This window comes from Clytia hemisphaerica, unplaced genomic scaffold, assembly GCF_902728285.1.
Source record: "Clytia hemisphaerica strain Z4C2 unplaced genomic scaffold, Clytia hemisphaerica genome assembly, whole genome shotgun sequence".
NCBI lineage: Eukaryota > Metazoa > Cnidaria > Hydrozoa > Leptothecata > Clytiidae > Clytia > Clytia hemisphaerica.
In genome coordinates, this window is record NW_027104020.1 from 1,714,843 (window position 1) to 1,733,081 (window position 18,239).

General features: G+C 33.5%; 4 protein-coding genes across 4 annotated transcripts in view; all 4 read right to left on the reverse strand.

Moving 5' to 3' along the window:
• The window catches only part of LOC136811513 (L-seryl-tRNA(Sec) kinase-like), a 402,790-nt gene that overhangs the window by 253,189 nt on the left and 131,362 nt on the right, over positions 1–18,239 (reverse strand). The window lies entirely within an intron of this gene.
• Positions 454–5,373, reverse strand: LOC136811559 (histidine protein methyltransferase 1 homolog). Its single transcript, XM_067068181.1, has 2 exons — positions 5,000–5,373; positions 454–1,299 (listed from the first exon to the last, which is right to left on the reverse strand). Exons 1-2 carry the CDS (start codon positions 5,363–5,365, stop codon positions 454–456), a joined length of 1,212 nt encoding a protein of 403 aa, XP_066924282.1. The 5' UTR covers positions 5,366–5,373.
• LOC136811472 (MAP3K12-binding inhibitory protein 1-like) lies at positions 2,971–4,140 on the reverse strand. Its single transcript, XM_067068087.1, has one exon. It carries the CDS (start codon positions 4,091–4,093, stop codon positions 3,152–3,154), a length of 942 nt encoding a protein of 313 aa, XP_066924188.1. The 5' UTR covers positions 4,094–4,140; the 3' UTR covers positions 2,971–3,151.
• LOC136811473 (G protein-coupled receptor 161-like) lies at positions 7,382–9,290 on the reverse strand. Its single transcript, XM_067068088.1, has one exon. The coding sequence runs from the start codon at positions 9,000–9,002 to the stop codon at positions 7,935–7,937; it is 1,068 nt and encodes a 355-aa protein (XP_066924189.1). The 5' UTR covers positions 9,003–9,290; the 3' UTR covers positions 7,382–7,934.

The window sequence follows — 18,239 nt, forward strand, 5'->3', positions numbered from 1 at the left end:
CCCCCATATTCAAACTTTTTCAATTAAAGATGATATTCTAATGATACTCAGAGATGGGTATGGGAGTGAACCACGACTGAGAATTACAGCATAGGTTGATAAACCTGGAAACCCAATGTTATCGCATCATGCAGATCCAAGCGATGCTTCAAAAAGAAAAAAAGGGATCTATTGCATCACGAGGATAAAAAGAGCTCCGAAGATAAAGGTAAGGGTTACCTTCTTTGCGAGAAGCGATCTTCAACAATATTTTAAAATGGTCGAAAAAGATCCAATACTAAGATCTGTTTCCAGGAAACTAAGCAAGGGGAGGCAGTTCCACAAATGAAGTGATACTACAAGCCGATTTCTTTCCAGAAGCAGGGAGAGGAGCACGTTGTATCAGTCAGAAGAACTACCATGATAACATGTCTGAGAATCTTTTGTATTTTCGCTTTAGTTTTGAAAGTTGTTTCACTTTTTTGTAACTAGTAAAATTTCCCTCGTTAGCCCTTCATCAATCTTCTTAACGACTTCTATATCAAAGAGCTCTGTATCGGTGATAAAGTTCACGAAATCAAAAGTACCCCCACCCACTCCAAAATAATGAGTCTTGGCAGCAAACAAAGCTTTTCCTTTGGGTGCCAGAAGATCACTTAAAAAGTCACGTATTTTAGGGTAGTACTCGATATTATAAATCGTCTCTGATGAAAGAATCAATTCAAATTGCTCCTTTTCTTTGATTTCACACGCCACTGCATCCCAATCACCTGATATAAACTTGACACGTTCATTAGCGTTCACAATGTCATTATCCTTGAGAGAAGCGTTAACAGTAGGTAATGTGAAAACATCAATTACTTCAGAATTATAATCTTGGAAATAAACAATATTTGCTCCTTTTAATAGAGTAAACAAGCCTAGAAGCCCAGCACCACATCCCATATCCATTACGCGGGCCTTATCGTAAACAATTAAATCGTTTTCGTGTAAATATTGCACCAAATCATACGTGCATTCCCATACTTTGAGCCCGCCTTCGTATTCCCCTGAATTCAAATCTGATGACGTAATCAATGATGTAATCTTTGAGTTAGTCACGTGATTAGAAGCGCATTCTGGGTCAACGAAATGCATTTTGGTATCACCTATTTCGAAAAAATTCCATTGGTAGTTTTCGAAACTAGAGCTGTTTTCGTTTGTAAAATCGTGATCGTGTATATGGCATGGTCGTAAACTTTTGATTGATTCTTCATTTTTGAATATTTCCTCATTTCCATCTGCGGCACCACCGAAGTTAAATTTAAATGACATTTTCGTCTGATTTTATTTTGATTATTTTTACAATTACTTAACTAAAATGAAATAAAAATGATTAAAACTCTTAAAATTTGATAAAACAGATGTTAATGGCTAAATCTAGACAGGAAAACTCAACGAAACTTATTCTTTCTGAAACTGTCTTTCTTCCACTGAGCACCAGTTTCAAACAATAAAAAACAAGCAACATGCTGAATGGACCTACCTAATGATTAACATCAGATGAAAATAAGAAAAAAGTGACAATAATTATACAAAAATTCAGAATGGAAAAATAAAGCTTGTGTGTTGAATAATGTAAAATGGTAAAAAGGAATTTCCCCAAATACGAAAATCACTTGAACCATTCAGGCCCAAAAAACCTTTTAAGCTGTTTTTGGCCCAAATTTGCCCAAAATAATTTTCCTTAAAATTCTGGCTTCCTCACATTTTGGGCATTGCCATTTTGCATCATTGTGCAAAAAATCAGAAAATAATTATGAGTCAACATTGAGAAAAGCTATATTTTCTTATTTGGTTAAAGGGAATTTCCCCAAAATACGAAAATCCGTCTTTTAAGGCGAATAAGAATTTCCCAGGAAAAACCACTTCAGTCATTCTTTAGAGAATCTTGCCCTCCATCTTTGTACAAAAAATCAGAAAAAAGTAATAACAGGATTTTGCACAAAGTCCAAAAAACCCTATTTTAGGCGGTTTTTGGCCCAAATTTGCCCAAATATATTTTTTTTTTTTTTTTTTTCGAAAATCTGGCTCCTTCACATTTTAGGCATTACCATTTTGCATCATTGTGCAAAAAATCAGAAAAAAATAATGAGTCAACTTTGAGAAAAGCTATATTTTCTTATTTGGTTAAAGGGAATTTCCCCAAAATACGAAAATCCGTTTTTTAAGGCGAAAAAGAATTTTCCGGGAAAAACCACTTCAGCCATTCTTTAGAGAATCTTGCCCTCCATCTTTGTACAAAAAATCAGAAAAAAGTAATGACAGATTTTGCACAAAGTCCAAAAAACCCTATTTTTTTAGGCAGTTTTTGGCCCAAATTTGCCCAAATTGCCCAGATATTTTTTTTTTCGAAAATCGGGCTCCGACACATTTTAGGCATTGCCATTTTGCATCATTGTGCAAAAAATCAGAAAAAAATAATGAGTCAACATTGTTAAAAAAAGCTATATTTTTCTTATTTGGTTAAAGGGAATTTCCCCCAAAATACGAAAATACGTTTTTTAAGGCGAATAAGAATTTTCCGGGAAAAACCACTTCAGCCATTCTTTAGAGAACCTTGCCCTCCATCTTTGTACAAAAAATCAGGAAAAAAGTAATGACAGGATTTTGCACAAAGTCCAAAAAACCCTATTTTTAGGTAGTTTTTGGCCCAAATTTGCCCAAATAAATTTTTTCTCAAAAATCGGGCTCCGTCACGTTCTGGGCATTGCCATTTTGCATCATTGTGCAAAAAATCAGAAAAAACTAATGAGCCAATCCTGAGAAAAGCTGGTAACAGACGGACGGACGGACGAACGAACGGACGGACGAACGAACGGACATGGGTTAATTTATAGGACCTCCACCGGGGGACCCGGAGGTAGGTCCAAAAATATTCAGGGATCATTAAAACTTTTCGTGTGCTTTATTTGAAAAGCATTAACGATGAATTAAAGGAATTAAAGAAAAGTTTTCAGCGTTTTATTCACGGTTGAGATTTTATTATAAAATTGGTACTTTATTATTGTGTCATTATCCAAAAATCTGTAAATTTCGATAAATTTCGATTGTAAACCAACCAACACAATTGTGTACCAATCACTATTTTGGTCAGAGAATATAGATTTAGCCACCGAATTAAACTGATTCATTACGAAGGTGGTTTCTCCATTTTCTCTTTCAACCTACTCTTCAAGTCATCCATACGACTTTCCAATAAATGCATATTATTTTGGTATGAAGCTGATGTTTCTGTATTCAAACCTTCAGTAGAGATCGCATTCTCGTTCATGTTCGAAAACCTATTCGTTTGTTTTCTCATTGAGAAATATTCGGGAGATAACGTTTCAAGGTACAACACTTTGTTTTCAAGCTCACGTAAAGTTCCATACACATCAGTGGTAGGGTCTATACGTCCTGTTGGCTTGACAACCGTATGGAGATTCTTAATTCGTTCTTTGATGTCACGTGGTGCGTTTGAGTAGGTTAGGGCGTTTGAAGGGTGGATGGGCGGCCAACTTTTTAAGCGATCCGTCTTAAGAGGTGATTTTAATTTCTTTTGAGGATTGTTGTACACGCGTTCAATCCGAAGAAGACTTTTGGTCGAACGGCGGTGCACGCGAACTGAGTCCGTCCGCGCACACGAAAATTGTTCATCTTCTTCATGTAGTTTGCAGAATTCTCTACGATTGAAGGCGTCTGCTTGAGTGCGCTTACGTTTAATGAAAGCGTTTATACGTCGATTAAACTCCTCGCTACTACATGTGATCTGCACATATTTATTATCTGTCAATTGCGTTTCGAGATCTGTCTGAACGCCCATGTCGGATGTCGGGCGGATATTATCCATCCAATGTCTCATTTGCTTTGGAAAATTTTGAGTTGCCTCTAGAATATGACGTAATTCTTCTAACATAACCCAAACGAGGTTGACTATTTCTTGTTCTGATAAATTACTTTTGTGACCGGCATCCATATTGAATTGTGGGTATAAGAGGTTGGATAGAGGTGCATAATTATGATCATTGGTCATTCCGTGTAACTTGCACATAAATTTTTGTATTGGGTTCGTGATCTCGTCAAGAAATTCCATTTTTTAAATTTTCAGAATTATTATTTGCTTTTCTATTTTTTTAAGATCTAAAATAAAAGGAAGGATTATATCATGGTACAGTATGTCCGGTGAAATCCAAAATACCTTAATGGAAGAAATTTTGGCGGAAATAAATTTTGGCGAATTGCCTAAAAGTTTCGCCAAGTTCGCCAAATTTTTTTCCGCCAAATTTGAATTCATAGGTCATTCGCCAAAATAAATGCTCGCCAAATTTATTCTTCTTTCAGTTTAGTCTCTATTTCTCCTAAAAACACTTTTTCCCTCTTTTTTTCAGCTAAAATATTGAACAAAAATGGGTTGATCGCCAAAATTAATTCTCGCCAAATTTAGAAATTTCATTAAATCGCCAAAATAAATTGCCGATCGGGCTCATTCACCAAAATTTATTCTCGCTAAAATTTCTTCTCTTAAGGTAAAGCTAGAAATGGATGGAAAAGGTCTATCAAAGTTTTCATACCATGGAACCTTAAGACATCGACGTTTGCTAACGAAAATTAAATAGAAAACAATATTTACGAATACTAAAGTGCACAATGGAAAAGTAATCAATAGAATATTATTAATTTATCTTATTATACAAAATATCTTCGGTAATACCGGGTGCGCCAAAAAATCTTTTTTGAGACACCCGGTATAGTTGCAGAAAAACCACGAATGTCTATTTGATAGCTTATATTGAGCCTGGTTGCTGCTTTCTTCGTTATCCCTCACGTTTAGGAGAAGCCAATGTAAAATATTCCCAAGCAGATAAAGCAAGGATATATCAATAAAATCGCAATGTAGAGGTAAACCATGACGATTAACAGAGCTTCGTCTTCTTCATTAGATGCTTCTCAAGAAAACTGTAACTTTAAGGACGAGGCTCGTCTCAAGTATCATTATTTATTCTTCTTGAGGTAAAGGTAACATTTGTTGAATAATATTGATCAACTTCTCTAATTCTTCCTCAGTTTTCAGACGTTCGTCCAACTCCTCAACGATCAATTGCATCTCAACAATCGACGTTGGTCTCAAGTTCAATAATTGCAATTTTTCTGCTTTGGTGAAATTGTACGGTGCTAAAGCGGTCATGAATTTCTGTACGGCTTCCGTGTCTTGATGCTTGGCAGGCGTCTTCTCAAGGTATTTGATGGTTTCGTAAGCTACGGTTGCCACATTAGTGATCCGGTGTTCAATCAATTTTTCATCTTCCAGGAGTTGGAAGACTTCAGCGTTACTTAAAGTTGCCACATTCTCATTCACTACCTCCATTCTATATTATTGTTCTAAAAAGTGAGATCGATTTCAAATTATTTCGAATATCATGGTAGTTTTGTACACAGTTACACCTATTTCGTTCATATACTTGATACAAAAGAATGACAAACAAGAATAGTATGATTTTCTGGTCATAATTATGTAAGTGCATATTTGTTTCTTGTCTCCTTCACTGACCTTTATATAACCCTGGACCAAACAATATCTGCCATCTTTGATTGGAGTTTTTTTAGAATTGGTACCCAAGGAGAAGCCATTGCAATGTTAAAAATTAACGTCTAACGCCGCTACATCATCAAAAGAATTTGAGGAAAAGTAGACCTAGCGCTCTCGATGCATCTACACCGCTATCGAGTAGGGTACCAATTTTCAAAAAACTCCAATCAAAGATTTTGCTTGGCTGGGATTGAGAAGCTTTGTCCAGGGTATATAAAGGTCAGTGGTCTCCTTAAACCAAGTTTCTACTTCAAAAACAACGGATGGCGTCATCAGTATTTGAAAAAGGTCGAAAAAATGAACCCCTTTAACTTTCTTTCGCATTCATCTTTTTGCTCAGAATTCTTCCCAACATATTTTTTGGGGGCTCAGGATCAATTTCTCTCAACCTGCAGGTAGTGAGTGTATTTTACAGACCGGCGAAAAATTGCCATTTTTGCCTAAATTAACCCAAGTTACTATATCATAAGATTGAAAATGTTATTGGCTAGAAATGTTAGGTATTGATGATAAAAGCTTAATACCAAGATTTCAGCAAAATCGTACCAATGGTGTGAATTCGGGTAAAAAACGGACCAGTGTGTAACAACCACTAGACTAGCACGACCAAATTGAGATTTTACATACTGTTTCAGATGGTCAATATCAATTACTTGGAAAGTTTCAAGTCAAAAGCTCCAGTAATTCCTGAGCTCAAGCAGGTAGTTAATGTGTATTTTAAAAACTTTGATCTTTTTAATCCAGATTTGGGATGAATATTAAATTATATTTTGAGCGCGCTGATTGGTTAAATCAAAGATCAAACATATACATAAACAATTAACAGTCAGGGATAACTTCAAATTAGCCTATCGTCTCGGAATATCACCTAATTAGCCTAGAATAAGCAAATTAGCCCATTTCATATAGGCTAATTAGCTCATAATGAAGAAAAATTTGATTTTTGAGCCAAATACTAATAGTCGCATCTTTTTTTCATTAAAAACAAATCTTATATGTTTCAAAGAACCTTCTCCACTTAAAAATCTTTTGTGTTCAGCTCCCAGAAAAGACGTATTTAAAAAAACTAGTTGATGGGCTAAATAACTGATAATAGGCTAATTTTCTGATCTTAGTACCGTGTGCAAAAAAAAAAAATAATATTTTCCGCGAAAAATGTCGAAGTTTTTATACTGCGCATGCCCGCGCAAAAAATCAAATATTTCCTATTCTGGAGCTGATTAAGGGATAATATTTGGAATATACATTAATTGAGTGATTAGAGATTAATCTGAGGATTTATAGAATGCGACTATTAGTATTTGGCTCAAAAATCTAATTTTTCTTCATTATGAGCTAATTAGCCTATATGACATGGGCTAATTTGCTTATTCTAGGCTAGTTAGGTGATATTCCGAGATGATAGGCTAATTTGAAGTTATTCCTGACTGATTAAACATTAGAACCCAGTCGCTTTTGCTTTCGCTTTCAAGCTAAAGGCAATGCAGTTTTGAATGTTTTGGCTGAACAACTACCGTAGGTCAGATCTTCACATTCGCCATATCCCTTTTGAGTGGAGCGTGGTATGAGCAAATTGGATGATCTATTATGAGATTAGTCTATATTCTGTTCTGTTAAATGCGAAAAAGACAGGCTGAATCAAAATTTCCCAAATCATCTACGATAATCCATATCTTATCACTGGTCAAAATTCAAAAGTTTTATCATCTTGAGATTTTAAGTGGGCATCGATGCCTTCCAAGATGAATTTAGAGGATCCTCAATGATTGTGAGGGTGACTAAATTAGTGTTCAAATATTATTTCCCAAAATCAAATATCTTTTATTTATTCTTAAGACGTTCATATATATACAATTCTAATAAAAAAAATCAAAATTCACTCATACAATAAAATTCCTATTTACAAAGAAGGTTATTTTAGCTGATATTTAAAAAAAGAAGTCTTTACATTTTATAACATTTACAGTAAATGAAAGTCCCCCGTGAATCATAAAAAAATCATGTGTTAAAATTGAGACGATAGCCCATGACAATTATCATCAATCAGTCTGTTCTCATAGATTTCCTTTTTGAAGAGGACTGCCCAGGATATACACATCTTACAGAGAGTAATAAATATGCAATCTCTCATAATTTAATGTTTGACACAAGGTAAGACGGCCCTGTAACCCTGTAAGCACTATCATTGTCAGTTACCATCCTCCTGAAGCAGATATAAACCATAGTGTCAATAATTGTTCGATTAAATGAACCTCCAAGTCTACCTTGAACCTCTCTAGCAGTTGGAAAGTGGTTTAAACAGTATTTTTCAGTCAAAAAGCACAGAGAAAATTTCCGGATTCTCATCTCACTGCAGAAGGGTTGTATCATTACTAGTTGATGGTACGTCAGGTTCTGGCAAGGGTAGCTTTAGAAGCTTGCTTTTGATTCTTATCAAAGACTTTTGAAATTCACGGTGCATAAAACAATAGACCAAGGGTGCTACAGCTGCATCCAGAAAAGCAAGATACTTGGTAATGAAGCCTACGTATTGTTCCAATTCTGAGTCCTCGTAATTTTCAGGGAAGCAGCTTTTACAATCTGCTTTCAATGGGTAATAAATGATGGAAGGCGTCCAGAAGACACCGTACGCTAGGGTTAAGATGAAGGTTAGCTTAGTGACTTGTTTGTGCTTCTCTACATCTTTCTTTCGTAGCGGTTTCAATTCGTCCGTTTCATTGGTTTTATTGACAGCGTATTTAGATTTCTTGACTGGTTGACCGATGTTGGTTGGATGGTAGATTTGCAAACTCTTTAAACGGTACGCAATGAATGAATAACACATAACAACCAGGACGTAAGGGAGAGCTGTATTGACGATCAACATGAATAAAACCCATACACGTTGTTGATTATAAACGTAAAATTTCTTCGCTTCGTATTCAATCGTTTGGTTTGTAGAGTTGTCAAATTTGGTCTTCATTTGCGGGCCACTGGTGTCGATGAAGGGAATCATACAGAGCCCAATGATGTAAATCCAGAAGACAGCCAATGTGATTTTGACACGTTTCCTTGTGACTATTGTCTTGTATTTAGTCAGCAGGTAGGTTGCCAGAAATCGATCTATCGCAATTAGTAGTATGCCAAGACATGCGCCGTAGAAACTTAACATGTAGGAAAGTCGAAAACCATTCCCAAAGATTTGAGCTGGTAAAAAGTCTTGTTTCACTTTCTTGCCAGCGTAGAATGGGAAAACAAAAACACCTTGGAAAAGATGGACAACAAGTAGATTCATGAGCAGAAGACTTGAGTTTCGTTTCCAGAGATGCCTGGTGGTGACAATGATATAAATACTGAGCGAGTTGAGGAAAGTCGCGATAACTGCCAGCACGACGAGGATGGTAACGATAGCTGGTATGTTCAAGTAATTAACCATTTTCGATTTTTCTGTTCGTGACTCTATAAAAAGAGAGAAGACATAGCGTTAAAGAAAATAATGCATATACCGTATATGATAAGAAGTGTATTTCTTGTAGAAAATACGAGCATATCCAGGACATCCAGATACCTTTATCTGCAATAATAACTGTAATTGTCGATTGTCTATAAAACTGAGGACACGAATGATATAGATTACAGCAATACCATTCTAACTTAAAACCTGCTAAATCGATTCTCCGTACACTAAGCGTCTTCAGATAGACTTCCAAGATGAACTTTTTTCACCAAGTGAGCAGTGATGTTTGAAACTGACTACAAATTCATTGTCAGAAGCGAGTTGGCAAATTCATAATCTTTTCTTGATGAAATGGAAACATACAATACCCTCTTCCAAGAATAAAATGGATGAAGGAAGTTACTTTATAGAAAACCAAGAAAATCGTAACGAATTGGATCCATAAAAAGAAACCAAGTACTAAATTGACCATTTATTAAAAAAAAAACAACAATAAGGAAGCTATTATTAAAAAACTGAGAAAAACCACTGATTAAAGAGGAATAAAAGTATTATCATTTTTAGGAAAGTCAGAAATAGTTGTTGAGATCATCCTCACACTTCACACATCTCGCCAGAGACAGTCTAATAAATAAATTGCTATCAGAAATTTCGCGAAAACCCCTTTTGGGAAGCAATTTATTCCCTTTATGACGTCTGCCCTCTTAAAAACGAAACTGCTGAGCTTATCAAAAAACTTCATTGCCATTAATTACGTCACATCAAAATTTTTTATAAGAAAATAAATATAATCAAATAATGGACACATGTATCATTTACTTTTGAGATGTTATGAAAAGATTCTTATAAAATGATTTATTCATTATTGTTTTAATTATTGCTTAATTAATGATTCATCATTAGAGCTGCTAATTGACTTGCCAATAAAATATCAAACAATGAAAGCAAGTGATTTGTAATTTCCAAATTAATAACTTTCAGTTTCTTTATTCCGACAAAACGGAATTTATTCTCGATATTCATGACGTAATCTTTTATACGGAAACACGAAAAACACCGGGCGTTTGCTACCAGTTTCATTGTTTAAATTCAAAACTGTTGGCGAGCGCCCGGTGTTTTTCGGGTTGTTTCCGTATAAAAAGATTACTTCATGAATATGAGGAATTCACGACAGGCAAAAAAATAGCATACACATTTTTTTGTAAAGAACCTTAACTTGGCTCCGAGCTTGAAGTTCCTTATTTTTCTGGAGAATTTCAGCCTCAAGTTTAACTCTTACTGTTTCTTAACTTGTTTTCTTATTCTCAGCCTGAGCAGTTCCTTAACAATTTCTTATTTCTCGGACCATTTTCAGCGTCAATTTCCTTATAAAAAAACGTGTGTACACATTGATTGTGTACACTACTGGTGGTCGTGCACAAATTCAAAACAGCACACTACCTAGAACGACACCGATAATTGTAATTAGCTAAAAACTTCTGACCAAGATTTAAAAGTGTTCTCTATGCCTTAAAGCGTAATTTGAGAAGTATGCAAAAGTCAAAAGATTTTTTACTTATAGATTTGTGGCTTGTTATCACACAAACTGGTGTATATATTGATTTATAATGCTTGGGAAATGTACTAAGCTTTCTTAGAATAAAAGTTTCTAGAACTTAAAATCAGGTGACCTATCATGAGGTTGAAAATGACTGCGTGTCGGCTGGCAAAAGCTCTTTAAAAATCAAAAATGAGTAAAAAAAATTATCTATGTTATCTAACGATACATTTTCTATAAAATTGGTATTCGTCTGTTTTCCTATGACCAAATCTTGCAAGTTAGGTGAAAAAAAAATAGGGGAAAAAGCGGTTGATTCGCGAACATGAATCCACGCGAAAATTTCAGATAGTCACCTCGCGAAAAAAGTCCCCGAAAAATTAATCCACTTCAGGTATATTGTTTATCAAAAAACCATCAAAGTTAATGATAAATATTTTTCCCTTCTCGGAACAAATTAAACGAAAAAGAAATTAGCTTGCCAAGCAAACGCAAACATCACCAATCTTTAATTATGAGTGAAAAAGACACGGCATGTATGAAAGAGAAAGAACAAAAACTTTGTGATTCTAAGAGATGGCTTCTACTTGACTTTGAGCAAATATGATAAAGCACCTAGGAGACGATTGCATGTGAAACATGCAAAGAATACATAACACGAACAAAATGATTATGAAATTACAGATGAAATTTTGAAATTAGAAAGGACCAGTAAAACGTCACGAGAAAAAATGAAGAAAATAAAAAAGATATTTAATAAAACTGCTTACGACATTGCTTCTCAGATTTGTCAACAAATGTTTTATTAATTCATTTTCATAACCTCGTGTAACTTACGGCATGTCCAAAAAAGACATAAATTTGCCGTAGAAAATCGGGGGCCTAATAACTAGACATGGTCATTTATACGTTAAAAGAAGCGTATTAGGGTGTAGATTTCATAGCTGTCTGTTAATACAATTATTTTTTTTCGCTTTTTTTAAGAAATTAGGGAAAAAGTACTTTATGATGTCATAATTGATGACGTCATAAAACTCAAAATTTGAATATCTAAAAAACTAATGATCAAATTAGGATGAAATTTTCACCTTAGATGCATATATTATCGAGAGGAAGTAATTTTTAAAAATTGATGACGTCATCATTTTTTTGTCCAAAATAGATTTTTGCTAATTTTTGTTGACGTCATCAAAAAAAATATTTTTTCAAAAGTTAGAAATTGCCAACACCTATCATTGGGCAAAATTTCATAATCTTTTGATAGGTACTTTTTGAGATATTCAAATTTTAAATTTCATACTTGCTGAACAATTTGAGGCTCCCAAAGACATTTAAAAATACATCGATCAAGTCTAGATTCACATTACATTTTTTTCTATGCATTCTTCTAAAAAATTGTATTTGAAATTCACATAGAGTTTTGAATGTACAGAAAATCGAAATCTTGATACCTTGATTTGTCAGCCAGGGTTAGTCTGAACTAAGCTTGCCAAAAATTTGTTTCTTAGCCTGCAGGTCCACATCAGTTTTTACTGCCAATATATATAGAATTGTATATAGCTTGTATATATAGTTTTGTATATAGAACCTGACCTGTGTTGACAAATAAATCAATAATAATAATAACAATAATAATAATAAAACCCATAACTTCAAACCTTAACCTTTTATCTACATATCTCTCACTTTTTAACAAGCTACTTCAGATGACGAAGTGTGAGAAAACAACATTACAGAAAAAATGATTCAAAAAGCAAGAATGATGACAAAACTGACAGAATAACGAACATAAAAACGTTATTGTGTATCAGAAGTGAATTTGCAATATTGTATTGATTTTTGATCCGATCATTTTTGAAATGTAAATGAAAGATTCCCTTTTTTCTTATAAATTGATATAGACACATAAAGATATGGTGGTTAACTCTATCAATATTGAGATTATCTTAACTTGATCGTGTATAGAGGTTGTACCTTGTCAAAACAAAATAATATCGTCGTAAAACAATTACTAGCCTCTGCCTTGCAATTTGTTTCCACTGTTTCGGATTTCTATTATTAAAATCACTTTATTCTAACCAAGACTAGAAACAGCAAGCAGTATATACAATTGTGGTGCAAGAAAGTTTGAAAAAAGTACAAGTTTTCTGTAAAAAAATAAAATACTGCAACCCAACGTTATTTAAAGAAAGGTCTCAAATACAAAAAAGAGGCAGTCTTAAGAGAACTTTACTAACTCTATAAAACCAATGAAATGAAAAAGACCCTTTCCTTCTACACGTTTTTTTTTTTATAAGGAACCTTAACTTTGCTCTGAGCCTGGAGTTCCTTATTTCTACAGAGAATTTCAGTCTCAAAGTTCCTTATCGAGTTCCTTACTACATAGGAAATTTTGAACTTTTTGCCCCTTGAAAGATCAAAATTTGGCCAAATTAGTCCCAATAAGGTACATTATTTTCAAATCCACTCATTCTCAGCCTGAGCAGTTCCTTAACAATTCCTTATTTTTTGAACCATTTTCAGCCTCGAGTTCCTTATAAACGTGTTCCTTATAAAAAAAAAAACGTGTATATAACCAGCGTTCAAAAAAATAACCTTTTGCTTTAGTTTGCTACAATGTCTATCTAGAGCAGACAAATATGAAATTGCTAGTCTCACCGTGATAATAAGGAACATTTTGTTTGATAAATTCAATATGGAGTCGTATATCTACCATGAAAACCAATACCTTAATACTGATATTTACACGTCGATTTCAAAATTATCATCCATCCTTTCATTGAATTTAGCAAACAAAATCAATTCCAATTTTAATCGCAGAAATCTAAATACTTCTTTCTCTTTGAAAATGGAGCTTTGAAAATGAATCAAGAAGCCTGATTAATCAAAAATAATACCGGGTGCGCCACAAAAAAGTTTCTCTCTTTGAAACTAATTTTCTCGAAATCTAAAAATTTTAAAAGAACCATTCCTTTTTCATTGAAAAGAAGAAAGATAAACTTAAATTTTGATGGGTCATTTGCTAAATTCGATTCATTAGATCAAAAGTTATACTCGATTGAATGAAAAATTTACTTTCAGAAAGTGCTCGAAATCGTTAAAAATCGACCTATCAAATTTTTATTTTAAAATTGACAATCACATTAGCCTTTACATGATTAAGAGCATTTTTCAGTAACTAAACACATAAATTTTGAAACTGAAGGGTCGAAAGGGTTTTAAATCTTCATCAAAATCACTTTAATTTACTTTTACCGAAATTTCCCTCAGATTTTTGGTTCTAGACTGGATAAAGTCTATATAAGGCTGGATCTACCTCGAAAGCCGTAATTGATGTATTTTTATGAATTTTACCCGATTTTTTGGCTTTTTTCGACGAATTTTCTTCATTTCATTGAAATTCAACCTTCCTTTATACAACAAAAGGTCATTTAGACAGCTAATTATAATTTTTGATGACTGAAACGAAAACACTAATGTATCATGTAATTATGCTTCTGTTTGATTTGATAGGTCGACTTTAAACGTTTTCGGGCACTTTCTGAAAGTAACTTTTCTATTCAATTGAGCATAACTTTTGATCTAATAAATCAAATTTAATAAATGACCCATCAAAATTTAAGTCTATCTTTCTTCTTCCCAATCAAATAGGAATGGTTCTTTTAAGATTTATAGATTTCGAGAGAATTAGTTTCAAAGAGAGAAACTTTTTTGTGGCGCACCCGGTATAATTTCCGAAATGGAAATTATTAGAGTGCTGGAAATAGCATAGTTCCACTGATTGATTTTATACTTTGATATCATGTGTTTTTATTCAATGTCTCCAAAATCTCCAAAAATTCAATCCACATGATACATTTAAAGCTTGGGCCTTGTTAATACTTTACTTTGAGATCCCCCAAAAAAATACTATATAAGCTCAACATGAAAATTGAATGGCGTTAAAACTTAAACATCCCAAAAATAATTCAAATATTTTTAAAGGAAACTTTTTAAGGTGTAAAACAACAATTTATCATGTTTTCTCAGTTTGAAGAGAGACAAAACATCAAAGCTAAAATCTAAATTATGAAAGTATTTAGCCTAGACATTCAAGAATCGTTAAGAATAGAAACAAAAATTAAAAACTTTAAAAGACTTCCTTCCTTCCTTTTCTATCAATTTTTTACCTAACAATTCTTTCACGAAGATGGTTGAAGCCATCATGAAACAACAAACTCAAAACAACAAAAGACATAAACCAAATAGATATTGAAGGAAATCATTAGCACCTTGGACTAATAAGGTCTTTACTTTTCTCTTTTTCTGACTTTTCTTTCGGCATATAGAACATTAGCTTATAAATCATAGAATATTACAAGGCGCGTTTAGACTGGAAGGTTTCCTTAATTAAATCCATCAAAGTCAAACAAGGAGATTTATGATGGATGAATACACTGGTTTATTACAGTTCTTTGTAGGTTTACTCTTAGGTTCCAAATAAACGCCCCCCCCCCGCTTGTTAATTTTTCGAAAATTTTCCAACCTCCCCGGACCTTATTAGGACCCCCCCCCCCCGTTTATTAATCTCTAAGAATATTTTCAGCTGTCAAAGAGAAGGCCCCTTATTTTGCTCTAAATAGCCTGATTTTACCTTATTTTTGGGTTTCAGAAGTACAATTTCCAACCCCCCGGCAATTAGGTCCCCCCCCCCCGTTTATTAAAATCTAGAAAATTTTCCAACCCCCCGTTTATTCGAAACCCCCCCCCGTTTATTTGGAACCTAAGAGTACAAGCCTGTGATTGAATGATATTGATATCCATACATCACTCGAAATCCATAAAAATATTTATGGTAATGGTTTTACCCAATAACTGCATTCGTCTTATACATCAACAACACTGTTTGCACTGTTTCGAGATTCTTTCGCCAAGTGCTGAGATCGCAAAACCTTTTGTTCTTTGCACGCATCCTTTGTTTATGCTTCCTTAATAAAATCTTTTGTTTTAAAGGGTGCTCCTACTCTACCTTTAAGACAATAGAGCTTACGGCTCTTAATTAAGGAAGATCGATTAAAAGTAACAATGTGTTTGACTCTTTGTTACGTATACGCTTTCATGAAAGATTCTATAATAACATGAATTTAATTAAGGATGCCTTCCAGTGTAAATGCGCCCACAGAAATTCAAAGCATTACTTTTTATTTTCCTCTCAAATCCCTAGCGAAAAAAACGGATCAAACGACCAGTGAAGTTATATATTTCAAATCCATTGTAGCCATACTTCAGGCTAATAAATCCTTGAGAATTATTTATTTTGAAGATTTTGATCTTCCACCAAAAGAAGGAAAGAGAAACTGCTGACTTTACAATCGAATGTCAAACCTAAACTTTTAATATTTGAGAGATATTGGACCATGGAAGATGAAAGTCTCTAAAACTAAACCAGACCGTGGGTGGCCTTTTAATAAATCAATAATTGGTTGAAGTCATCGAAAATAGAACGATATTAAGCAAAACAGTATGAGGTCAACTCCAGGACGTAAATGAATAAATTAAATAGTTAACAATAAAAGAAATAGGATGAAAAGGAGCAATATGTCTTTTTGGAAATTGTAATAACCAAGCAGGATACTTATCTCACTCCACAAGGATGAATTTATATCGGTGTGTAAAAATCTATAAAGGTCAATACTTTGAAGATTTTAGACCTCTTTCTCTCTTTGACTTTTTTATGGCTAAAATCCATAATGATAGAATAGTCGTGAACAACTAAGTACATTCCAAATTACTAAAAAAGAAAAAAAGATGACCCCAAATACGAATTTTCATTTGTCTTAAATCGCGTACGTCTGTGTTTAAGAATTTGCAACAAATCGAGGACAATTATCTTTAAAACTGTATAACTGTAGAAACTTTTCTTTTTCTATCTTCTTTTATCTGGTAGGTTTCCAGGTTAAGTTTCCACCATGAACAACAGTTAGATCAACGGGAAAAAAGGGCATGGATGATAAATTATGAGCATTTTAATTTGATAAAATCAGAAGGGAAACTTCTATGATTAATTAGAGCCTTTTTTGACTCCCTTTCTTTAAAAGGTAAAAAGTTGTAAAGAAAAATAGGCTGGCCTAAAAAATGATGTTTCTTTAGGAAAATAAAAATAACTGAAAATACATTGAAAAGAGAAATTAATTCAATAAGAAACCCTCACAAATCTAATTTCATCACCTGCCTAAAAGAAACTCATCTTGCTAAGACGAAGACTAAACCAATTTTCTGATAATGCGCATGTACGTTGCTTTTTACACTATCCAGATTGTGTCTTTTCAGAAATAATTTTTGAAAATATCAATTTTTGAAAATCTTTGAAAGATTAATAGAATGATTGAAAAAGGGAAGGAGAACTGGGAAATCTATGGGTAAAATATTGTCAAAAAAATGTCACTTCATTAAAACTTGATGAGAAATTGACAGTGTCAGTTGGAGCTTTCGTATTTTTAAAAACTTGTTTGACAGAAAGGAAAATGAAGTGATGAAATACAATTAAAGGTTTCCATTAGGGGATCTGTATGGTTTCTAAAAATAAATGAATCCATATGCTTTATGAAAAGTAAGAATAGTTTTCCCTAACTCTTAATCAAAAGTAAAAAATCTACCCTTTTCCATGACAAAATTACTTTTCTGAATAACTTTTTCAAATTGCAATAAAACCAATTTGTACTCAAAGCTTTTTAAAATGTAGCACAAGAAAATGAACTTTTACCTCCACATCAAAGATCACTTCGTTGATCAATCAATCTTAATCAAAATTTGAAGAAACTAGTTATGAATTCACTTACTTTGTCAGTTGTGTGTTGTTCCATCTTCTTGCCAGTGTCTTCATCCTTCTTCCTTATAGTTTGGTAAAAAATTTACTGGTGATATGTGATCCATCTTGTTTCGCAGCTTCAAAACACTGGTGATATGCGATCCATCTTGTTTTGCAGCTTCAAAACACTGGATTCACCACCGTGAAGCAGTTTTCAAATGTCAAATAAAATAATTTTCTAAAAACTGCACTTAAATAAGTTGCTATAAGGATTTTTGTTCTTGCTAATGAAATAGCAATGGAAATGGCAAGATTTTCCATATAGATTTGAAACTTTTCCATGGAAAACCATTTGTGAGCTGACACAGAAAATAGTTCAGGGGGATGTGTGGTAGTATTACATAACCCCCCTTTGATAAATTGATAAAATAGGGGAAAGCATTACATTAGGAATGGTAAGTTGGACGGTGAAAAAGAATGCAGCTATTATATTTTGATTTTTCCCATCAGGAATGATAAAATATAAATGGTGGGTTCAGACATATCTGCACACTATAGGAACAGTTTCAAAAATTCAGTACTGGGTGTGTGACATTTTTGAAGGATCACACAAAACTGTCTCAAAGAAACAGAGCACATTGTGCATAATATCTGTATTTTTGATATGGTTAAGCCAGATATATCCCCTAAATAATGCATTATTTTTTACTTAAAATTGACTTTCTATATCTCAAGTTATACCCAGAAGTAAAGTGTGACAAAAAATGACTTACTTTAAGGATGACATATTTCAGTTTTTTTACCCATAAAGTAAGTCATTTATTGGCATAATCAACACCGAAAGTTGTTCTATTTAACTACTGGATGATATAGAAGGTATGAAAACATTATT

Coding starts and splice junctions, on each gene's coding strand:
- LOC136811472 (XM_067068087.1), bottom strand. CDS start 4,093: ATGGAATTTCTTGACGAGATCACGAACCCAATACAAAAATTTATGTGC.
- LOC136811559 (XM_067068181.1), bottom strand. CDS start 5,365: ATGGAGGTAGTGAATGAGAATGTGGCAACTTTAAGTAACGCTGAAGTC. Junction 1,300..4,999: donor TACCTTTACCTCAAGAAGAA/TAAATAATGATA, acceptor AAATAAAATCAG/ACGAAAATGTCATTTAAATT.
- LOC136811473 (XM_067068088.1), bottom strand. CDS start 9,002: ATGGTTAATTACTTGAACATACCAGCTATCGTTACCATCCTCGTCGTG.